General features: G+C 39.4%; 1 protein-coding gene across 11 annotated transcripts in view; it reads right to left on the reverse strand.

The window, feature by feature from the left end:
* Positions 1-7,390: 7,390 nt before the first annotated feature.
* ESRP2 (epithelial splicing regulatory protein 2) overlaps positions 7,391-25,547 on the reverse strand; it is a 44,352-nt gene continuing 26,195 nt past the window's right edge. For 7 of the 11 annotated variants that reach the window (XM_054078358.1, XM_054078357.1, XM_054078356.1 and 4 more), the window contains exons 11-18: positions 25,220-25,521; positions 23,119-23,340; positions 21,644-21,842; positions 20,232-20,424; positions 19,237-19,417; positions 13,808-13,927; positions 10,852-10,963; positions 7,391-7,893 (exon numbers count right to left, since the gene is read on the reverse strand). In XM_054078358.1, coding sequence (XP_053934333.1) covers positions 10,874-10,963; positions 13,808-13,927; positions 19,237-19,417; positions 20,232-20,424; positions 21,644-21,842; positions 23,119-23,340; positions 25,220-25,521 — 1,307 coding nt within the window. In that variant the 3' untranslated portion in view covers positions 7,391-7,893; positions 10,852-10,873. Of the gene's footprint in view, positions 7,894-10,851; positions 10,964-13,807; positions 13,928-17,007; positions 17,042-19,236; positions 19,418-20,231; positions 20,425-21,643; positions 21,843-23,118; positions 23,341-25,219; positions 25,522-25,547 lie in introns of all 11 variants that reach the window. The other 4 variants (XR_008451989.1, XM_054078359.1, XM_054078361.1 and 1 more) reach the window with 4 other exon arrangements.

A 25,547-nucleotide genomic window follows, 5' to 3' on the forward strand; every position in this document is an offset into this window, starting at 1 on the left:
AGAGCTACTCAGCTCAAAGCTGGTTTAACTAAGCCTACAAGGCGCTTTGACTGGTTTTTCTCCTCCCCTCTGCTCTCCATTTCTGCACTATTCAGAATTACCCTAAGAACAGCTTGCCATCACCATGCCTATTGCCTCCAGCTCATTCCATCCTCTGCACAGCCCTGGCTAATCCTGCAGACTGCCTCCTCAGCGCATCTCCAGCCTGCTTTTCCTGTTCAAAACAGGTCAGACAATCATACCACTTTCTAAATCCTTAGAAGAGCGATCTTTATCTCCATACCACTAGCTAAAATACTCTAGTCATTTCATTACAAACCCTCTGAAAGCCACAATGTCCAAAACAGAATTTGCCCTCTAGTCTGAAGGTCTTCAAGGCTACCTCAGTTTTGAGTTACTGCACTACAACACCACCACGCTACTTACTCAGAGTAAGTTCTTGTTGGAACAAGAACAATTAGATGATCTGTTGATAGTGAACAGAATGGGTAAAAGACAAAACAACAACCCCCCTCAATATTGCCCTCACTGTATTCATGTTGTCCCCTGCTGCACATGGATGCTCTGCGATGCTATCATCAAAATCCTTTATTTTCTAATCCTTACTTCTTAAGTAAGATCAGGTTACTCTAATTGAAACACTGACATGCCGTTATCTCTCAGTCACCAATCCCTTTTAGCTAAGCAAAAAAATTACATTTAGAGACAAACAGAAGCCACATTGCACTGAAAAAAATGGAAGCTGTCATCCTTACAAGTCTTTTCCTCCTCACAAACAAGACGAATGGTCTACTATTCACAGGAGCACTAAGATGCAATTCCAATTTTTACTGCTTGCTTAGGATATATCTATTTATGGCCTCCAGATCATCATCTAACCTGCGCTTACAATCCCATCAGGAATATGATGTCCTGGACTTCTGATAAGTCATTTCAGAAGGATTTAAGAGGTAAACACTACACACAAACCACACAGCATTGTAAGAGATCCTGCAATTTATATTCATCAGGAATAGCTTTCTGCTGTGTCAGTAAAAATCAATCAATTTACTTATATTTTTAAGTTTCTGTATGCCTTTAAAAATAGGTAGCCCTGACCTTTTTTGAGGACATTTTAAGCCAATGATGTTACCGCAGCTAATATTCAATGTAACTTGTGTGGATTTTCACAGTAAAATTCACGATTGCCCAAGGACTGCATTGCCACAAACAAAAGAAAGACACAGCTAATCCGGTGGGAATGAGACTCCCATTTTCAGAGCATGTTTAAATAAAATATCATCTGATTAAGTTGTAGCAATAAATGTTCCACTTGAGAATAGATTCAAACTGCCCTTTCCTCATCCAACCCCTTGCCTGCCTTTCCACTCCTCCGTTACTGCTCTCCCCCAGCAGGGTGGTGGATGTGCCATCCCTAATGGAGCAGTCCTCAGCTGGACCGAGGCAGACAGATCTCTAACAGTGAAAGAGCACAGAATAAGGTTTTACTCTTTCTGACAAGCCCACAATATTTCGCTTGTTGGTCCCTTAGTCTCTTCTATTCATGTAGAATGTTTACATCAGGGTCACACTTTAAGCTTTCCTATCCAACCATTACCACTGTTAGATATGTTCAATGACTTCTTTCTGTAAAGCAATTTTAACAAGTTTACTTTTCCAACTAAATAGAGTCAGATACTACAGTAAATTTTAACGGTTTGTAATAATTATTTACATTTCAAAGCAACCCTATCAAATATCATCGAAAGCACCACTCTACAGCGAAAAAATTTTAAATGGTAAACAAGAACAAGTTTTTAAATAAAATCAAATTTATAGGAAACATAAATGTTTTATAAATATTATATTATAAACATTTATAAACATAAATGTTTTATAGGAAACATAATGACTTCCAATTTTAAGACTAAGGAACATCAGATTACTTCTTGACATTTGCACTGCTGTTGCTAACATCGAACCTCACAGGCTCCAAGCGTTTGGCTTGCAAGGGCTCTCCTTGCAAACCATGATCCAAAGGGGACATCTACTGGTAGAGAAGATTAGTGTAGGCAGTAAACACCCAATCCACAGTTTAACATTACAATCCCAAAGTAGCAACCCACTGATGCTCCTGACAAATGTAAAAACTCCTACGTCTGCCACTAAATAAAGATTATTAAAAAAAAAAAATCCAAGTCCCCCAGCAAATTATATTCTAAGACACAGCTAACATTAAACAGCCACCTTTAGAGCAGTACTTCAGTAACGTTTATAGAAGGGAAGGCATTTTATTTAAATTCTACTTTTTATTATCAGCAAGTACATAGAAAGCAACACCAAATAGCTACATTTTTTTTAAGAAACTATCATCAAATATGTAAATTAAAATAAAAAAAAGAGTGTAATAACACAGCAATATAAGAAATGACAATTGCCATGTCTAGATTAACATCCCATCATCTGTATTGGAATATTTACATTGTCCAGCTGCTTATCCAGCTAAATAATATAGTGGCCCCTACCTTACTATAAAAAAAAAGAAACAAAAAAAAAACAAAACAAATCAAGCTTCTGGTTTATTTTGGGGTTGCTTTTAAAAATTCCATAAAAGGGCAAAATTTTAATTGACTACTTGCAAACCTTGGCACATATCAAGAGTTTTCAGCTTTTAGAAGATACAGAAAGTGACAGGCTCAAAATTCACTAGCACAGACTTTGTTGAATACAGATCTATAAAAAACAGGATGCAACTGGTTAAACGGCAGGCCTTGGGATTCATTTTGACCGACTGAAATGAAACACATGCTTTTTCAAAAATCAAGGCGTTGAAAGGATCTTTTTTCACTTAAAAAATCAGGAATTGAATTGCAGTAGCAAAAGTCTGTTGAAAACAACATAGTCCACATAAACAAGCCAAACTTACAAGCCTGTCTAGTGCGAGTCTGCTCTGAAGATGAAGAAATCCCAACATGAAACACCTGATCTGGAAACACAGCTGCAACTGTTAAAGTAGAGAACGGACATTCCAAATTCCCCAGTCTCGGCTCACCTCAAACACAAGTCATAAAAATAAATCTTCTCTGAACTGGGGAGGATGACCAATATATAAATAATTCCTGGGTAAAACTATCAGTATCAAGAGAAAAGGAGAGAAATGGATGAGTAAAGGCATCATCTCCAATCCGGCACTATCAAAACCATGAATCTAAGAGACAAAATACAAACAACACTAATTGTGTTCTTCAATGACACAATATGGCAATACAGGTGCAGAGAAGGCATTTTGCCGATTGTGAGCACAGAATAGGCTTCTTTTTGAGAAACAAGTTTCGTCACTGATAACAAAGGACCCTTTCTTTAACAACCGCATCAGTCACCTCACAATGCTTTCCCAAACTTCACCACTTCTTTGGTGAAACAGATAAAGCTTAACACTTTCTGAATTTATTTTTCTTACGCCATTAAACCATATGCACGTAAAGACAGCAATCCTTTTGACCAGGCTCCCACAACATAGTAGGGTCCAAAAATTCAATTCCAAGGAATAAACACAGACACTGAAGAGAATAAAAAATACTTAGACCTTACCCCAAGTTCCCAGCCTTCTCCAGTGATGGAAGCCATCATTCAAAGACGTGTGATGCAAGCATTTATGTTCCATTGGTAAAGGAGAACTCCTGGGTGTGAAAGCCAGCTCACCATCTACAAAGCCTCTACTGCGAAGTCGCAGGTAAGCAGATCCAAACTGACATTGCTTCTGGTGCACACTGCTTCCAGAAGCACAGCTACAGTATAAATGTAACCACATCTTGACTTGACGAGTTACCAGGCACACCTGAGGTCTCCAACATCCAAAATACTTCTGCCTCAACACCACCTCTCCTCCTCACCCCAGAGCAGACCCCTTCCACTCACAGCTGAGCCACATAAACCCTCAGGAGCAGCTGCCCTCAAGGTCACAGCCACTGGGCCGCTATAGGAGGCTTTAACGACATGGGATTCATTCCTTAGCCTGTCACAAGAAAACTTCAAATGCCAAATATAATGCGGTCCAGTTGTGCAAATGGCTGGAGAAAACATATGTTTGCAATCAGATGTCAGGTCTTGGGGCATAGTGGAGAGAGACCAATATGCCCTCTGACATGCAGGAGAGACAGGAGACCCTCAAGGGCCACAGCCACCTGCAGAGCCTCCCTCTGTCTCCCCTGTCTCAGCCCTGGAGCTGACCCTCAGGGAAACCACTCTGGCACCAGCCCATCTCTTTTATTCTTTTGCTATTCTTTTCTTTCATCTTTCTCTTAACACAAGACGACAGAGTATTCAATATCAGCAAGGGAAGTCCGAGCAGGAGCATCTCCAGGCGTGGCCTCTTTTCTGACCTGCACCCGGGTGCTCTGGTCCAACCAAAATGCTGTCACTGCCCTGGCAGTCGTTTTGCATGGAGTTTCTTAAAAGTGTACATTACTCACAAGCCCAATGCATTGGGTTTTATACAAACACAAAGCGTGAAATATCTGAGTTCAAGTTTTATAACTAGTTTCCATCATCTCACGCTGAACAGTAGTTGGTGATTGCTAAACTTCTTTTTTAATAGACAGTGAGACAGCCCTTGTGCCTGGCAGAGTCTGCTGCCGATTTCAGTTCACGTTAGCATAGGACTGCACTTAAGTTTTAATCTGCAATCATCATTGACTAACCCATAAAGGTATTAAAGAGCAAGGGTAGTTGCAGAATGGTTTGGGCTGGGGGGCAACCTAAAGATCATCCAGTTCCAGCTCCCCTACCATGGGCAGGGACGCTTACCACTGGATCAGGTTGCTCCAAGCCCCATCCAGCCTGGCCCCATCCAGCCTGGCCTCACCACTCTCACAGTAAAAAATTTCTTCCCAACATCTAATCTAAATCTCTCCTCTTTCAGCTTAAAACTGTTCCCCCTCATCCTATCCCTGCACTCCCTGATCAAGACCCCCTTTCCAGCTTTCCTTTTGCCTTTCCTGTTGCCCCTTTCAGTACTGGAAGCTGCTTTAAGGTTTCACCTGACCCTTCTCTTCTCCAGGTTGAACAACCTCAACTCTCAGCCTTTCCTCATAAGGGAGGTGTTCCAGCCCTTGGATCATCTTTGTGGCCTCCTCTGGACTCAGTCTAACAGTTCCAGGTCTAATGTAAATCTAAATGCATACATATAAAACATGGATGATATGTTACCTGAGGTGGTCAATTCTAGCCCTGGCTCAGTTTTCCTAGCCTGCCAAAGAACATGCAAATCACATATACGCAACGAGAGGAACTGTAAAAACAACATATGCTTTTACTAGACTAAGCATCATTTTAGCTAACAGAAAACCACAAGTTCCACACAGACTTGAGATCTCTGCGAACCTCATGAGGTTCAACAAGGCCAAGGGCAAAGTTCTGCCCCTGGGTCAGGGCAATGCCCAGCATCAATGGAGACTGAGGAATGGAGGAGTTGAGAGCAGCCCTGCTGAAAAGGACTCAGGAGTACTTGTGGATGAAAAGATGGACATGAGCCAACAACATGTACTCGCAGAATAGAAAGCCAACCATATCCCAGGCTGCATCAAAAGCAACATGGCCAGCAGACCAAGGGAGTCTGAAGAGAAGGCTCCAGGGAGACCTTATAGCAGCCTTCCAGTACGTAAAGGGGGCTTTCAGGAAACCTGGAGAGGGACTTTTCACTGGGGTCTGTAGTGACAGGACAAGGGGCAATGGACTTCAACTGAAAGAAGGTAGGTTTGGGCTAGATATAAGGAAGAAATTCTTCACCATGAGGATGATGAGGCACTGGCCCAGGTTGCCCAGAGAAGTTGTGGCTGCCCCATTCCTAGAAGTGTTCAAGGCCAGGCTGGATGAGGCTTTGAGCAACCTGATTGAGTGGAAGATGTCCCTGCTGGGTTGGAAGTGGATGATCTTTAAGGTCCCTTCCAACCCAAAGGATTCTATGATTCTGTGATTAATTTAGACAGTCCCACTTAAAAAAATGGAAAAGCTTTCTCTGCAGTCCCACCTGATTGTCATAAAATTTCACATGAGAGGTTTTAATGATGAAATGGCATTTGGCATAGGATGATTGCCACTAGAAACTAACATTACTGAACAGGATTTTTCTCCCTTTATTTTTACTACAAAAAGGTCGTCTGGCTCCATTGTGACATAAACACAGCATTTCGCATGGCACGGAAAAGGCAGTGGCCCGTTAGGCCAATTAAATCCAAACATGAATGAAGATTCAAGTTCAATACTTTTTTTCCTCTGGCACCAGAAGCTGGGAACTAAGCATGGAAACAGTTACACCACATTGCCTAAAAAAGTGTTTCATTACAAGAGGAAACCATTATACATGTTCCTGGCTTACCAGCACACGCAAAAGGAGACAAAAGAAAAATCAAACCACTCTCGCAAGGAACCTTGCTTACCTACATCTAGAAGAAAGAGAAAAATGAGCAAAAAAGTTTTTTTATCAGAGAATGATGCCCCATGAAAATACATTAAAACAAAGCATAAGTTACTTTCAGAAGCCAACACACATTGTAAGCATCTCTTTTATTTGTTGTAATATAAAGAAGCATACATCATTCAGTTCTTTTAAGTACAACTCAAATTGAACACTAACAAAAAAGATCAATCCGGACATCCATGACCATGTTTCAACAGGACTCATTACATTTTGCTCTGCTGGTATTGCACTTGGAATGGTCTTGAAGTAAGGCACAGTAAAAACAAAGTCATTTAGTGCTTCTACAGCAGATGTCTTTTTTTAAACACATGCTACATGACATAAAAGTACTTCTAGCTTATGTATATACACACACAGAAAAAAAAAGCATGCATTAGAGGATTTAGATTTCAACATATCGTGGTGTTTCATAATATACAAATAAAGTAGTTTAAAGATGTAAACAAATTGCATGCACATAAACTAGAGCAAAAATTTTAATACAGTATCTGAAAGCTATTATGCTTAAATAAAAAAATATAACTTAATCGTACTCAGGTTTATGTGCCATTTTTGTCCTGTAGAGATTAAAAGTTTGGGGCTGGGGGCAGGGAGTTACGGGCAGGGAGAATTTTCCCAGTTTTGCCATTGTTTTTATTTTTTTGCTTTTACACGTTGGCAGCGGTACATGGGTATGACAGACAAATATGGCTTTTGCAAAACAATGTGTAATGAAAACATGAGAAAGCACAATTGCATCGGGGTCCAGCATCCTGGTGTTTTCCAGTCAAGAACAAAACAAAACAAATCAATATGATCTACGCTTTGAACTGGGAAAGCTATGCATTCCAAAAGATCTTTCTAAAGACATTTAAACTTTACAAAACTCAGACACTTTGTCAAGTGTAAACACTTAAACACTAAACAGAAAATTCTGAATGACTCAAGCTTCGCTCTCCACTTCAAATGCTACTGAACAGGTTTCTCCCACACCTGCAATAGCTGAAGTGCTATTAGATTGTCTTCAGAATTAAGTAGATGCTAGGAGCAGGACTGCTTATTTTTAAACAAATACATTAGCAATTAAGTAAGTCAACTCATAATTTTTGGTTTCACTTTATCTTTGGCATAGGACACGCCATTTTCAAATTAAATACAGGACATGTACCACTCTACATTCCAACACAGTACACTGAAAAGGCACATTTGCTACTGCCTTGGTGGCAAGGGAAGACTTCTTTTGCAAAAGGCACGGTGTTTAGTGCGACATCCTTTCCCATCCCCTATAGAGTGTTTAGTTAGACCAGGTACAGTTCTACATAGCGGCCTCCCAGGAGCTGTCCGTTTTTCTCAGCCACTGCTTTCTTAGCTAGATCCAGGCTTGGAAAAGTCACCAATGCCTCTCCACTGGGCTGGCCACTAAAATTGTAAAGCACGAGGATGGAATCTGCGTGGAGCTGCAGTGGTGAAAGAAGACAAAAGGAAAAAAAACTATTAAGAGCAGACACCACATCTGAAAATGCAGTTTTCAATGCCAAGCATCTGGTTTGCTCCACTCCCGTGTCTGTGGCAAAAGGATTCTGGATGTGAGAGTACAAAGGCGGAGAATGGGCTAAAGATTAAAAGCTTGGCTTGGAGAACAGCAGCAGCTCTTATCTTGCTGCTTTGTAGAACAGAATGACGTAGAGATAATGCCATGCATAGATTTTGCTAGAGAAGTAACTTAAAGGTTGACAAGAAAAGAAAGACTTAGATGTTAATAATGGGTAAATGAAGTAAGAAAGTCCAGGCATCCACTATGTGAACTACTGTCCAAGAGACAAAGGCTGTAAGGCATGTGAATACTCACACACAAAGTTTAAAAGAGTAAAAAAGAGTAAAAAAATTAGAGCTGTATGACAGTCCTGTGTTGGGAGGATAAGCTGAACTTAATGCAGGAATGCAGTGAAACAAAGATTGTTTGGCAAAACAAACTAAAATTTGATGCAGTTCAATTGAATTAAAAAACCCTTTATTGTAATTTTGATAAGGCTAAGAAAAAAGCAGTATAGCAAATGAGACTACTTAGTCGTTGGAGTTGATTTACTTTGGACTGCATTTGCCCTTGCGAATTCTTAAACGGCAGTTTCAAAGTGCTGAGTTTAAAGCAGACATCTCTGTCTGGCCTGGGGTACTCCAGCCACTTCTCACAAAGTGCTGGAAGCCCTTCCAAGTGAAGTTCAGAGGCCCTCTGTTGGATAGAAATGCATCTCAGCAAAGCTTCGACACCAAAGGCTCAAGGATCAAGAGCTCAGAATACAAGATTAGTTTGCTGGAGAGATCAGTGCTAGACAAAAACATATAGTCTACGCTGGAAAACCAACCAGTTTTATGAACATTAACCAAATTCAACTTAAGTTCATGTGATTTATGTCCTTGCGATTTCATAGAAGGTGAAAATATTTAAGAGTTTCTCTTTTGTAGAGTTTCTGTGTGTCTGTTATACTGCAAGAAAGAGACTTCTCAGCTTATACCAGCAGCAGTTTCTGATCAGCTTTACACTCAAATGTATGAAAACAAGCACGTCAGAGCATCACTCGCCCAAACATTTAGCAGGTAGTAAAAGTATTCTTAAGGCACAAGCAACAGTACACTGTAGAAGCCAAAAGGATGTATAAGACAGTTAGTACAGCCTTCATATCATTTCTTCTATCAGAACTGAATTAGCCAAGGTATAGCATGCATAAAGAAATTGAAAAGACAAATGAAGCACCATATCTCAAGCCCAGTACAGATTTGGAAGTAACATTCCAGGTTATTTCAGAATAACACTGTGCTCAAAGAGAAAGCTGTACATTTTGGGTTGAGCCGCAAGTCTGAGCTCAATCAGCTCTTCACTGTTAATCCATACGGGATCAAGTCACTTAGCACATCAGTCCTGAATATAAGTTTAATATTGCAGTTCAGAATCAGCTGAAAACACACGAGGAGCACAGGTAGGACTTCTAAGCACAGAGGAGAGTTTTAACAAGTAGTTTAAACAGCAGCTTTGGTGTAACACCAGAGTAAGGATCTGGAAATGCACGTTATAAGAGTTGCATAAAGTTGCATAGAAAGTTAGAAAAGAAGTCTACACATTCTGCAAGCAGAATAATTAAAGGGTTAAATGAAACCCATCAGTACCCCTAGGACACACTAGTTTTAGGTTCTTACATATATAGATTTATAGATAGAAACAGATTGTCTTTATGTATATAAATTTTTTAAAATATAGATTTAAACCAACAAAAACTTCTTTTTTCTGGATATTTTCTTCTAGTGAGTGGTATCTGTATGATCCTACTTCAGGCTGCTCAGAGTTCAGGATGAGCTACTCCATGAGTTTTTTTTAGTTAAAGACTATTTCTATTTCATACATAGTAGAACCCTATCGCTGATCTGGTTTTCCAGTTAATCTGGGTAAAACCAGAGAGCCAAACCAATTTTCCAAGGTCACATAAGAATGGAAATTAATAATGGGTGTTGTTTTGTACACCAACAGATCATATAGCCTCTAATTTATCTCCTCTTTAGCAGATCTAACAGTTACATGAGAAACAAACTACTCTGAAAACAAATGAGTTGACGGTAATTATGTGAAGGTAGCTTTGTTTAGGAAGGCACTTCTAGCAAGGCACAGTATTTGATTGCCAGGTTTTGTACTGAAAGTTTCGCATGGCTTTTTTTTTTTTAAGGAGAAAAAAAAACCTGAAACGTTGTAGCATTTCGAATGGAATGCATTAATATTGGGAAGTCACAAACTCTGCATAGGTCACAACATAATTTCTTTAAGAATTGTGTGTCGGTGCCAAAAATACAGGGAAGTTTACCATTAGCAAGTATAGTTAGTTGCATTAGAAAGTCACTAGGCCAAAGACACCTTTTCTAAAAAAAAGAAAAGTAGTGGTAGTGGTACACATTGCATTAGAGAGATCAAGAAACTCAGCAATTTAAATCCAGACAGCTATGTGACACAGGAAAGAGAAAGCTAAAGGTTCAGGGTTATTTGCACATACATTTGTGTGTGCTTTGTAGCTATATCAAAGAAGAAAGTAACTTTCAACTATGCTATGCTAAAAATAAAATATTGGACCAAAAGCTTCACATGAGAAGCCAACAGTAATAAATCCTGGAAGTTTAACACACCAACTGAGCAGAACCAGGCAATTGCACTACCTCCACCACCACTATCTCATCAACTACAGATCACAATTGCCCTGTGTTTTAGGTTTGTTCATTTTTTTAATAGGACAAAAGCAGAAAGATTAAAGCAAGGATCCCAACGCAAGCTAAGCAGGGGAAAAAAAAACACAAGCAAAAATCCTCTGCATCACCAAACCCTTTGGTTCCCTTCCCATTCACCACTGGAGCTGCAGTTTCTGCCAGTCACATCTTACCTTCTTCAGAAGTTACAAAGAGTTACAAACAGACCCACTCTTTCGGTGCTTGTAACACACTCCTTGCTTGATCGCTCAGCTGAATAAGGCCATTGTAGTCATCAGGTGCATACTACAGTACAAGTGCAATATACGACAATCAGAAAGAGAAGGAACAGTTCTAGTACAGCAAGCCACACAGATGATCATTTGCAACCGCAATTAAGAGCATCAGCAACAATAACTGGCAGGAGACAGTGAATTTGACAGATACTATTTGTATGCAAGACAAAAAAAATCAAACACATCAACTGAATTACTGGTTGTAGATTTATTTTCCTACGCATGTAGGAAATACACTAAACTGTGTATCTGAAGCATTCCTTAACAAGGAAGGGAAATTGTCTAAACTATGAAATACTCTTTTTTTTTTTCCCTTATGCTCAGACAGTAGCACCAGACAACAAATCTCTTAAGTTTGCATAATCATGCTTCCAGTAAAGACTCTCACTGGGACAGAGGAGCATCTTCCAGCATGCATACTGAAGTGGGGGACAGAAGTGTACGGATCTCACTCAGATCTTTCATGGAGTCATGGCTATAAACTGGTTGAGTTATAAACCCTTCATCTGTGCATAACAGACTTACATAGACTACACCAGTGTAGTTAAAGAAAAACAATACCCCAGCATGAATGCACCTAGAAAATAAAATAGCATTTATACTAGCGTAATCTATTTCCATACAGGAAAAAGAAAAACTACACAGTGTAACTGCATCGTGATAGGCTGGCAGCAAAAGAATATATAAAATAAAAATAGTGACTGTACAGTACAATCATGCCAATAAATTAAAACAGAACACTGCACATGTGGATCAGATTTAAGAAATACCCAAGATCCTGAATCTGGACAGTAATCACACCTATCACTGGAGGGACGGGTACAAATATGAAACCCATAGTCAGTAAATAGAGCTTGGGGAATATGAAACACTGTTTTGGATCTCTCTCAATCTTTCCAAAATTACATATCCAGGAAAGGGACCGAGCATAAGCATACTCACACATGCTAGAAGACTACTGGAGTAGCTCTTGTCCTACAGAAGTCAAAATTTTTAGCATAACCCTAGTTATTGAACATCCTTTCTGTGGCTAGAGAAATCTCCCATCTCCCCCAGAATGGCTGTTTGGCACTAACGTTTTAGAGGACTGCCAAATGCACACAATGCAGACATGCTATGCTGCCTTCCTTTGATATTCCTATAGCATAAAAAGTCTCCTGCCAGTTTAGGGAGAAAAAGGTATGACATTTGGGCATACAGGACACATCGTATCCATCTGAAGTTGAAAAGAAAAAACCCAACCAACACAGTATGCACCATCCACAAAGAACAACAACCAAGAGGAGCCCAGAGAACACAGAAGAAAAGAACCTTCAGAATTTTTACTACTGAATTCTAGCCACCTTCCCATCCAGACCCAAGCCATGAAGTAAAAGACAAATATAAGAAGTATTTTCTAGATAGTCCCTGCCAGGGCACCCAGATCGTGCAAATATTAGATTTATCAGTTCCCAGACCTGCCCTTGAAACAAATCTACAAAATGTTAAGTTTACTCTTTGAAAGGAATGTCTCAAGATAGTACATACTTTAGATTATCAGTAGATGTACAGTACGTAAAGGTCTATAGTCTCTTGGGAGGAACAGTGTTTGAAAGGTTACACTTGAAACGCATAAACAATGAGGAAAACATGAAAGTGGGAAAACAACCCTGTACAGAAATGTCAAAGGTGTCAGAGTTCAGGCCTACACTGAAAGAAAGAGAGAAAGAAAGAAAAAAGGAAAGAAAAAAATCAAAATACCTAGTGACAGTAACAACTTCTATCACAAGAAAGACACATAAGATACTGCAGTTAATTAAAATAGAAGCTGTGAAACAGTACATTCTTCAAGCTTGCAGATTTCAAGAATCTGCAAACTGAGCTAGGAAATGAAGTGGGGGAATAATTATTTTCTGTGAATGAAATGGAAACTACCTTAACTTGTCTGAAGAAGTACATGGACTTTGCCTGCTTTTCAGAAACCCACAAGAACAAAACAAAAACATCCAATCACGCAGGATAAATAGTGTAGAGCCAAGGGCGAACCTATAAACTCACTCCTCAAAATGGAAATGCAGTTTTGACAGCTCACCTGCAATGCAGTAGGTGAAATTAATCTTCCATTTAGATTTGAAAATTATCACCTAGTGATTTAAACCCCTGGTATAAGCAGCTGCAAGTTCACTGAGCTACATTCTAGCAGTTTTTCTGCTGTATAAATGCCACTGAGATCTGAGGCAGTATGACAATACAGAGACAACATGGAACTGCACATTTTGTTTTCTAATCCTGCCCTTAACACACAAGCAACTGGTAAGAAGTCACAAATACTGCAATATTTCCCCTTAAATCAAAGTGAAGCAAAATTAAAACCTGACCTCACTGGTTAGCATCTCCACTATCCTCCTCTTGTCCCACTTTCACCTCCCTCTTACCTTCCTTGCTTCTCTGAACCAAAACACAGCCCCTTTTCCTCAGAGCTGCTGCCTTGTCCCCTCCCCACTTTGAGCTCAGGGGTGATTTGGTTTCTCTCCCAACATAAAAGATTCAGTGATTCTTTCTCATCTCTTACAGCTTATTGTGTGTCAACAGTAGCATTAAAATACAGTGGTCTACTGGAATGACGCAGCAGCAAATGTTGCTTTTTAAGCCATTACTTAATCTATGAAATGGAATCTCTATCAAAGCCTTCACCTCATCCTATTAAATTGCATACTCTCACATGCCCACAAATGATGAACAGTGGATACCTACTTCCTAGGATGACTGAAGGAAAACACAGAAATAAATTCAGACATTAAAGCAATTTCTTTTCCCCTTGAAGCAGCTATCAAGAAGCCCAGCTTAGTCTAGTACGGAAGATTGCGCAGAATACCATTGGTAAATGAAGAGCTCCATTAGGAAAGTCAGCTTCAGATGTTAAGGACATCAAGATATGGTTCTCGGTATACGCTCTGGTGCTGTACTGACTTCTTCCAGTGATCAGAGATGGGAGCTAGGATCAAGAAAGACGGAAACTAAATATGGAAACTAGGTATGGGATAGGGTTTGCATTTAGAACCAAAGCTAGGAGAAGGACGCAAACCAGAATCTTTGCAAGTGGCTACTAAATACATTCTGGGGTCAATGATTATCTCTATGACAGGCTGCAAGACAGCAGGAAGAACATGCACATATACTGGGAAAAACACACAGCTGATTGGAACAGAGATTCCACTGAACAGTGAAGAATGGTGCTTCCTGTCCCCTTCTCCTGATGTTATCTCCCCTGTGATAGTGGGGACCTTCACAGCTCAAGACATGTCTCTATTTTAATAAACCAAAATGATGTTTCCTGAAGGACATTTTGCTTCTTTACAGAATTGATGGTTTACAAGTATAACACCTTTCTAGGTATTAATATCTGAAATGTCAAAAATATTTCAACTCATGTATATTAAATAAAACTTATTAAAATATTAAATAACATATTACAATAGACCATATAATAATGATAATGAATGACAGATATATATTAAATAACAGTAACTCCTCTCTCCTAAAGGAGATGACCATTACTGATCATCAATTACCTTCAGTATGGCAGCATCTCCCTGACAGACTGTTTACTACGGTTCCTGCAGTGCAAAGCTCTTCATAGGAATCAGACACAGATTCATTACTAAAGAGGTAGTACACTATCCCTCTTCCCTTGCACATGAAGTAGTACACTATCCCCTCTTCCCTTGCACTTCCCTTTCCCTTTCAGAAACACCTGGTACGTTCAGGGGAATTATGGGACTGTCCTCATCCCCTCAGACTGTGCACAGATTTAACCAGGTAACTAAGCAATGAGACATTGATTTCCATTTCATTTTGCAGTTCCTACAGTGGACATACAAAAATCAGTCTAAAACAGCATATGTAAAGCAATCTAGGGAAAAAAGAACCCATCACTAAAACCTGAACTAAAACTGGAAAGTATCTATAGACATGTCCCAAACAGGAAAAACAAAGGGAAATGAGAGAAAAGGAAAACGTCATAGGCAAAACGGGTACTGGATTGCAATTAAAGTCTAAACTACTGATAAGGTCTATCACAGAAGAGTTCCCAAGGGGAAGAAATCCAGCCCTCAAACTTTGAAAAACAGAATCAGATTTCATTACAAGGTAACAGCAACCTTTGGCACAACAGTTAGGAGGAAAACCCTGAAGTGGCTTTGCCACTGAAGTACATGAACAGTGCCTTAAAAATGCCAATACAAGTGCTACCAACCACCTAAATGCTCCATGGAACAGATACCTCCCAAACATTTTGTGGAACAAAACATGTAATGCCTGTTCCCAAATATACAGCTTGAAGATGGTGCCACTTCAGTCTCTTGCTTCAAGCCTGGGAGGCGATCAACAACAATAGTAATCACCAATTTACTCCTCCCAGGCTCACAGGCGCTCCCCTCCACGGGGGCAGCGTTCAGGGGGAAAATAAAACTTAGAAATAAAGCAAACCAAGCAGCACGTGGGTGAGCATATAATAATGTTTGTATTGCCAGATGACTTAAAATACCAGTATGTGGGAATTCTTCCTCTACCATGTCCTCTTTCCCTTCCCCAGTCAGAGGGTGCTATGCCTAGAATTCCAGCACAGAGGATGGGGTATCCCTCTCAGACTATGAAGTGTCAGATTTCAAAAGCAGCCCATAGGAAATAGAGAATACTTCTTTGTTTAAGCATGCATTTCAGAGAAAAAAAACTAATCCCTAAGAAGTTAGTAACAATGAAGCATGTTGTTAATACCCTTGGAATTTAGCCATCCATCCACTTCCCTTCAACTCCTTATTACTGTTTTAAGCACAAGCCACCTTCATCATTTGCAACAATGAGCCTTGGATTCTGTGTCTCTGAGACATACACCTACCCATATATAAAACTCACCTAAATAGCAAGTCCGCTTTCTAAGCACTAGTTCACAAAGTCTTTTTTCGGGCAGACAAGTTTATTTTACATCATGCCAACCTCTGAGAAACTGGGCAACTAATACTAAATACACGCTGAATCCTAGCTAAGATGTCATGAACCAGCTTTTGGTCAGCTAAGACCACGGGCACAGTTCAGTTGCATCTACCTGTATATAAACCTAACAGTTCTTGTCAGAATACCAGCTCTGTCAACAGTAGCAATAAACCTCCATCATCACCAGAAGAAAAAAATTTAGTTTGTTATTTAAATAGAGACTGGAAGTATCTCTCATTGATTCATTTAGTGGCTAAAGAGTAAAATCCACAGAGGGTTTAGCCAGTAAATAAAATACTTTTTAGTGAAAGATTTTGTTCTGCTACGCACAATTCAGCTAAATCTGTCACTCAGCTACTACCTTTGCTGCTTTCTTATTCACTTGATTTCTCGTACTGCTTCTACAACTGTACCCTGACGGCCTAAAGTAACACTGAGAAGTCTGCTGCGTGTAATTATGATTTTTGCAACACTTCTGCATATTTTCATGCAGAGGTGAAATGATTCAGAAAGGCAAAATTACTTTCTCCTAGACTTACTATTAAAATTCTTCATAGGATTTTCAAGATACATTAAACACATGCAAGCTGGAAGAAATTTTCAACAACAAAAACAAGAAAGCAGAACTACAAGAAGAAACCAAGCTGCTGAATGAGATGCTTGTGCTGATAAAATTAAATGAAAATTAAAATGCTGATCTGCAGATTTTTACATTATTTGTTATGAGAAGCATGTACTGATGTTGAGACCAGCTTGTTGAAGCCCATGATAAGCACAATCTATCTCTTAAGAGGCAGGTCTGGTATGAAAGGTGCTTTCACTTAAGTAGCAACACGTGCAAACATGCAATATACAGAGCCCATGAAGACTGAAGGAGGAAAACAGAGGAGCATAAAGCAAGAACTAAAACTTAAAACCTGTTCCTTTTGGACAACGACATAAAGACAAAAATTACCCTTCAATCTCAGCATCTCCGATCTGGTTCCCAAAATACCAACACTGAAGCCCACTGAATACCAAGATCAAATAGTTCTATAGAGATTAAAAACACGCCCAAACCACTGATGATTATTAGGGGCTCACTTTATAAACGAGCAGAAGCATCGTGCAATAAATCCTTGGGCAGCAGCAGAAAATGAAAAAAAAAAAAAAATGTGAGGAGAGAGGAAAGAAGAAAAAAAAGATCAGTTATTCCTCCAGAGACATAATATTGTCCCAATACAGTAAGTTACCACCTCTTTTTTCCCCCTAAAGGAATGAGCGAGTATAAAACTAGCATTACCACATGCAGGATTCCAAGAACAATTCAAAATAATTCCTTGGCTCCTTTATAAGACATTGAACCCAATCTCATTTGGACAACATCTTCTAAAGAAATCAAAGAGGTGACCAATTTAATAACAGTAACTGATGATGACAGGAAGCTGCAGCAGAAGAACATAGTTTTCACCTTCTGGCAAAATTTCTATTAATTTGAAACATTTAGTTGTGTGATACAAACACTATGAACTGCCCTGCAAATCCAGAAACAAGAAAGTGCAAATTCAGTGCCAGATCCAAATTCCAGATTTGCTAAACTGAAGATTCAGTGGAAGACAGAGCTACCAGATAACATTACTGATCTGTTCCAGGCACAGACAGGTTCAGGCCACATTTTTCAGTGGTGTACTTCTAGCTGGATTTCAATTTAGAATACAGGCTTTGCCACTTAAGGTTTTCACACATCTACCATCCATGCAACAAAATATGGAACTGTCAGCTGAATAAAACAAAAGGTAAAACATCAATGGCTAAGCAAGAGATAGATGATTACTACTGTTTGTCTGGAAATCATGACAACCACAAGTAACTGAATTTGGTTTGAACTCTGGAAATATTTGTTGAAGAAAAAGTCCTAAAATGAAATGACATTTGTTTTCTTTTTAACATTTGTCAAAAATCATCATCCTTTTTAGAAGCTAGCCTTCAAATTTTTTCTGAAAAAACAAGTATGTGAAACTACTTTCAAACATAAACATAACAATTTAAAAAGCCACAACAGGTAGAGCACTATATCTTCCAAATACTCAAAATTTGGAACACATACATTAAGCATCTATTCTCAGTCTGCATTCATTTACATAGCAGACATCTGGCTTTACAAATTAAAGCCCACTGTCCTTTAAAAATAATAATTAAAAAAAAGAAAATAAGAAAAAAAAGAAAACACACTACGCCTGAATGTTTTGTATTAAGTGCTATGCATTAAAAAGAATCCATCTACATCTTACCCGTCAGCAACACCGCTGCTAACTAACTTAGAGTTCTGAACATGCAAAAATTGTCTTCTTTTCACACATATCACTTGAACAGTGGTTTTGAGACCCACCAAGAGGATTTTATGTCAGAGCTTCCGAGTAGTACCAAAAGGGCAGATTTGGTATTTGCACAAGTGCTGGTGTACACAGAAGCTCTATACTCACCAGGATATACTACATTCAATTATCTTTCCTTTTAGCAAATGTGTGACAGCAAAACATGGACATGGATACAAGTATCCTCTGAGATGAAAGGCAGAAGACATGGAAAAACTCATTCCGTGAATTCAAATAAGTGCTGCTGGAAAAAAAGTGTTCATACAGGGTTCTTCTTTATTTTTTTTTTTTATGTTCCTCAAGAAGATAAGTTTCTATGTGTTTGCTAAGTGTTACAGCATTGAATCAGTACATACTGACTGCAGTTAGCTATAGCAGGGAGGATATTTGTTATTAGTATAAAATGGTTTGGAAAATACATTTTTCCTTTAGGCTGCAATGTAAAGCAGATCTATCAAAAAATGTTCCTGCCTGTAACCACAATAATTAGTCTCTGAATGAGCGTCTAATAGGGTCATGTGTCTCTCCTTTTGCAAGCAAGCCACCATACCTAGGACACAGGCTTTGGTACTGCAAATTTGCTCTCAGCACACTCCAACATTTAACTCCTACCTAGCAGTCCCACGAAAAAGTGGCCAGGACTGAAAGCTTTTGGCAGCCTGCACCCTCCTCTGGCAGCCCCTTTGCAGCCCCATTCACACTGGGGCTCTGCGCTTTCTCCCTCTTCAAACTCAAACTCTAACCCTAGACACTAAATCACTGCTTTCAAATCAGGATATGTTTATTATATAAGAAATAAGGCAAACTGTATATTAGACTTCATTCTGCCAGTTAAATCTATACCACTGAGCTCGCACACTCGTTCAGCAATTTCCCACAGAACTTGCTCACTTTGATCCCCACTGATTGTTACCTGGAGCTCCAAATACAGTATCAAGGAGAGGGACTGCATACTAACCTGGTACCCCTGGAAGAAACTGAGTATCTCCTTCATTCCTGTGTTGTAAGGCAAGCCCTGCATACGGACTAATGCTCCGGGCTGGGCCAGAAGCGGAGTGTGGGTTGCAGTGGCAGCAGCAGCAGCTACAGCTCCTGGAGGAGCTGTGATATACCCCACCGTGGTAGGGGATACTGGAGGACTGAAAGAGAAAGAGGAGCAGAATTGTTATGGAAACCAATAACTGGTTTTAGTACTTGGAACAGGCAAAAATGAAACTGAAAATTTAAATTTGAGAATGATCCCCAAAACCACAGAAAACGAAGCAGCCTTGATATGGATTGCTTTGTGGAGTATCTTCATTTCCCTTCAACATCTGATAATTTCTTTTTAAAGAAGGGAAGGAAAGGAAAATAACTAACATTTGTAGTTGAAGAGATTGGCACTTGCTATTTCACAGGGGAGGAGAAAAATAGAAGATGCAGATGACTTCTTCCAAGACTGTCCATAAAGCAAAAAAGGGGGTGAGTCATGTTGATACCATCTGTGGGAAGGGAAAAGGTGGAGAACTTTTGCTTTGCTTACACATGTGAAGCGTTCTTTGGTCTCGCTGATATAAGAAATCAAACCTAGTACACACCTATGATGAGTCTTTCAGCATGGAAACAGTATTATGAGTACAATAAACTAAGGGATGAGGAGAGAGAGGCATGTATTGACACAGCTTGTCATTGGGCCAAGAAACAGAATTGCCTTAATGACATCGCCCCACTGCCAAAATCACTGTTAAATATTAGACCAATGTTATCATGAGATTCAAACAACCTACAGAAAAGCCAAACTTCATTACAAGGCCACAGAGAATCAGTTAAAATGGCTACTGCCTCTATTGATGAACATCAAATTCCCAGGGTTATTTCAGAAGCACAAATTTAAGAGCTATTCACAGGTGACCACACAGTTTCCTGCTCCACTGAGATGAAGTGTCCAGAGAAGCAGCTATGTCTAGGATTTACCTGGGATAGTAAGCTGTGTAATTCATATACAGCTGGGCAGCCTGAGCTGGGTAGTAGGTAACAGCTGGAGGAGCAGCTGCAGAGGCCTGGGGAGTCCTGGTGGCTGGCAAGAGGGCTTGTGGCTGGTAAAGCGCTGCCTCTGCTGGGATCACAGCTGCTGTTTGGAAAGCAGCATAAGCTGGTGGAGAAAGACCTAAAACCAAACAAGGACACAGCAACAAAAAACAGTCAGAATGGAGATCTCTGCTACAGGAAATGAGTTATTCATCCTCACATGATTAATACCATACGGGGGTGATTAAGGAACAATTGTGCAAAGACTGCTGTCTAGCCTCTCCCCTGGAGACTCCTGCTACACCACCATGAATGACAGCTAGGACATTCAAAATGAGCGATTCCTAAGAGTTCACAACTCTTAGAGATGAGCAGCCTCATCCGTACGTAAATGGAAAGTAAGGAACTTCAGAGTTATTCAAAGAAAGCATAAAGCCATGTGCATAGAGGAAGCAGGCGTGCACACCAACACACCCTGTGTTCTTTCTAACGGAAGTTGTACTCTCTGGGACCAAAGTACGGTAATATTAGCTACACATGGGCATCCACAACTGCCAACCATGAGTCTTCATGTGTAAGCCTCCTGCCACTTCAAGAGTATTTTTAGGATATAGCAAATGTAAAAAAGAATACTCCACTAAGATCACCAATCTGATGCATTTTGATGAACAAATACCTAATTTGTGTAGGAACATTAAGCTTGGCTTGGCATGCAGTTACTTATTATTTTTTTAATATACTATATTTGGCAGCTTTTTACTATTTGCAAATACACAAGGTATCTGATTTGTGATTTGGTATTGAGAAGAATTAGAACAGTACAGTAAAGTTCCTCCACAATAAGGTTGACTGTAATCTTAGATAAAATTAAAAAAATAAAAATTCATCCCACTTCATCATTCTATGGTCTGTTATTTTATCATCCCAGTGGGTGTTTTCCTTCAAAAAAAGGCCCATAGAGTACCTTCTCAATGCTTTAAGGCAAGATAGCAAGAGCACTCATTGGCAGCTAGCACATAGAATTTCTTCCCCTTTTAAAAATCCCTCTAATTCCAAGTAGGTTTCACTACAGGCAAGTCTATTGCAGAGCTCAGAAGAACAGTACACCCATAAAAAGCAAAGTGTGCAACAATTTTACTGGCAAGGCCTTGCTGCCCTCTACTCACCACCAAAAACACAATAAAAATGCCTCTGATCAGTCCTGTTATTGCCCAAAGGGTACAATTGCAATCTTGGCACATACACGGATGATTATTGATCATGGCAAAACCCAAGTCAAAATGCGAAAGGCAACAAAGCTTCAGCACCTACCACATATCAGCCTTTAGCAGCAGAGAGCAGAAGAACTGGAGACTTACATGGTAACTTACATGGCGGTGGGGATAAGCCACTACGATTTAAAGTGCCACCCATTAAAACAAAGTTCATCTCCTCTCCTGAACACTGGAATACTTCCACATAGCGGTCCTTCATCATTTTTTTGTGACATTTTTGAGCCACCAGAAAGGCTTTGTCAGCAGATTTCATTTGGATAAAAGCATCACCCGATGGTCGTCCCTAGGGGAGGGAGAAAAATAGTCACAAATCAATCTAGTATTAAAACACCCAGAGCACAAGAAATGCAGAAGGTGCTAAGATCAAATGTCTACTGAAAGTCTGTATTGATCTTCCTCATCTGGCACCAATGACTAATAACTCAACAATTATTTTGAGACACATTTCTGCTCCTACTGTAGCAGCACCACTTAACACAACACTACTTCCATCTTCTGAAAAATGAAATAGAGAATAATCCAGCCCGGAAAAAGAGTTTGGAGGCCTCTGATGCAAATGCTGTTCAAAGCAAGGCTAACTTTCAAGTTCCATCAGGCCACTCATGGACTTCTCCACTTGAAATCTGAGCATTTCTGGGGTGGAGATTCTACAGCATCTCTGGGAACCTGTTTGAGTGCTTCACTAATTTTGCATTGTGATTTCCACCCCCCTTCTTTGACCTAGCTGGAATTTTCTTTGATGCAGTTTATTACTGCTGTCTCTTATTCTTTTGCTGTGAAGCTCTAGGAAAAGTCTGGTTTTGCCTTCCCTGTAACTCCTTTTTCAGTAACAGTAAAATAGCACAAAGCTCCAGACATGCTTCACTGAAAGTCCATAGCTACACTAGAAATTGATTTCCAGGTCTGATTTTCTGCAACCTGACAGACATTGCTGTTTGTATAAACTATTAAAAACTTCCTTAACTAAAACCCCAAACAAATATATTAAATCTCTCTCATTTATTTTAATACCTTAAAAACGAACTCAGACAGAAATATTAACACAAGACACAAGGAAAAAATATCCCTATGATTATGTCATTAGAATATACCCAAACCACAGTTTTAAATTATTTACTTACTTTAAAGCCTGAGAGGTCTCAAATCAAGTTAGAAGTTAAGAAAACTTCCTAAAAAAATTTTCCGCATATACCACTTAAGTAGCACAGCTACCACTGAGCAGAAATCCTGAAGCTGACATGAGACATTTCTGTCCTGTGTATTTCCAGCACTTGACTGAAACACAAGGGACTAATAAAGACAGCCTCCAGGATAAAGCTATCATTAAAAGAATAAGCTCCATCCTCCCCAGGCTTAAGCATACATATACAGAGAGAAAAACAAGTGCAGATGCAGAAGGGGAAGAGAAACGCAAAGGAAAGAACAAAAAGGCAAACAGAACGCAGCTTTTTCTCAAGGTTTAAAAGACCTATGGCACAGCCAAGAACAGGTAAGCTGCCCTGACTTCTAAACCTGCTCACTAACTGGAAAGTTAGTGGTCCCATGCAAAATGCTGTTACCTGTTGATTAAGGACCATGTGAACTCCATGGGGCTTGATATCACCTGTGGCATCTCCCATAAATTCCAGGATGTCATCGATGCCGGCAGTGTAAGGAAGGCCTCTGAGCCGGACACAGTCACGTATGCTGCCCGTGGCAATGGTGTATGGTGGGGGTATGACAGGAATGATGGGAGTTGGGAGAGTGGGAATAAGAGGTGTTGACATATATCGATTAAGTACCTGTAGGCAAAAAAAACACATTGGTAGAGATTTACACATCATCTCGTTGAGCACAAATCAATTCTCACAACGCTGTTTCACACATTTAAAACAAATCCATTTCTAAACTGATAGCAAAAAAGCCTCCAAAACCTTAAACCTTATTGCAGATAGCTTCCTCCTGGGCACGAGAAAGTTTCAAACTCTGAAGGGGAAAGTCTTACAAATTTTAATTTGCTAGATCCTAATAACAGACCTTTCTAATCTCATTATATAAAAAAGCTAAAAGCAGATTATGTTTCATTTTAGAATATCCCAAAAAGAAACATCTGTAAACCACGTATGTGCTTATAAACCAGTATCGTCACATACACTTCTTGCTTAAATTAGGGTTAATTAAAAACAGTAATTTTAAAATAAATGAGACCAGAAATAACTAATAAGAAAAAAAAAATAGCTCTAATTCTTTCATAAAACTTGACCGGTTAAGTGAGGGTGCTTGTTTTTTTAACGCGAATGCTCACGTCCAAATAGAAAGTTTCTGGACAGGGGGAAAAAAATTAAAGAAACAAATACAGTACATTGAAAGTGGCACCAAAAGAGGTTACAAAGCCTTAGTTTCATCAATAATGATTCAACATAGGGAGTTTGTCCCAACAAAAGCCTTTTTCCAAGAATCTGCTTGCAGCACATTTCAGTCCAGAAATCTTTTTCCCCAGTGTGTAAATACAAAGTAATTCCAATATTCTTTACACTGAGTAGTTGAGAGCTGGCTTGACCTCTGGTAATTACTTAAAACAAGCAGTCTACAATTCCCTAAAAAGTCATCTCTTGCTGAAACAGAAAAAAAATTAGGGTGTCACCTAAGACAGTCATTATAGAAGAATTAATGCCATATTGGTCAAATATAAGTTTTATCCAGGTCTCCCTAACAAAAGGGAGGGCAAAGACTTGCTCACTGTGACAGTCATTTTGTTCCTTAGAATTTCACCTCATTCTCTCTGAGAAGGGGAGGGAAAAAATAAAAATAAAAACCTTACCATGCCATTTCACTTTTTCTTCACAATACACATATCAGATTCTTGACTTTTCTAGTCTCCACATCACTGTACTAAAGGTAAATGGCAAGCCTACAACTGTGGATATCCTTTTCCTTCCCTTCTATGGAAAAGGCTTCTCGTGTCACATAGGTTGAAACAGTAACTGTATTAAGTTTCCACAGCCAGTGGTTATGCAAAGACCAGATCAAATCTCATAATGGTTCCCCCTTTGGCATTATCAGTCTAGAAATATTCTGTCAGCCAGAAATATGCAGTATAGGAAGTTTTTCACAGGCTTGAGTTGCTGGTGCCAAAAATAAAATGGTTTTACCAGTTTAAGAAAATGATGATAGGAAGTGGTGAGGGATAGGGAAAAGTGAAATATATTACCTTGGGAAAACAAATATTTCACTTCCCATCACCAAAAATCAGATCCAACTTGGCAATGCTTAGTTTCAAAAAAAGCAGTTGTAGGAAATGCATCCAGATTTGGATTTAATTTTAGAAATTCTGTACATGGAGACCAGAATTTAGAAGACGATACTGCAGATTTTAAAGAAGTATTACTACAATATTATCAATCTATTATTTTTTAGAAATGTTTGGTGTGATTTCAGTCAACCCTTAAGGAGTAGAAGAAACTTATCCAATGAATTTTACTTTACAAACTGCAGAATATTAAAAAAAAACACCAAAAAGACAAAACTACAAACACTGCCAGTAAAAAAAGCAAAATACAATGCTGCATAATTTTCCATGCCTATCAGGAAGCATATATTGCCCTTTCTAGAACTGTGTGCAAGTGTTAGAAGAAATGTTTTCATTTTTAAGTTTCGAGTGTCACAGCCAATAGCTACAACCTGTTGGACTTCTGCTGCTGTGCTCCTGAAGAGTTCAATGTAACGTTTTCCAAGTATTTCTTTGTGCTTTTTAAGTGCATTCTGTGCATATTCTTCACAGGAAAATAGCACAAATGCATCTCCTGTGGGCCTGCCATCAGGGTACTTGACAAAGAGAAGTCCCTCCTTCCCTTCTGTGACTGGGCATTCCGGCCCCAGAAACCCCAAGACATCCTCCTGAGTAGCAGTGAATGGAAGGCCTCTCATCCGGATAATAACTTGGTTCTCCTTAGATAAGAACTGCGCCACTTCATTGGAGGTGCCTGGTAGAAAGATAATGACATATGGT

Source organism: Cuculus canorus, chromosome 13 (genome assembly GCF_017976375.1).
Source record: "Cuculus canorus isolate bCucCan1 chromosome 13, bCucCan1.pri, whole genome shotgun sequence".
Classification (NCBI taxonomy): Eukaryota; Metazoa; Chordata; class Aves; order Cuculiformes; family Cuculidae; genus Cuculus; species Cuculus canorus.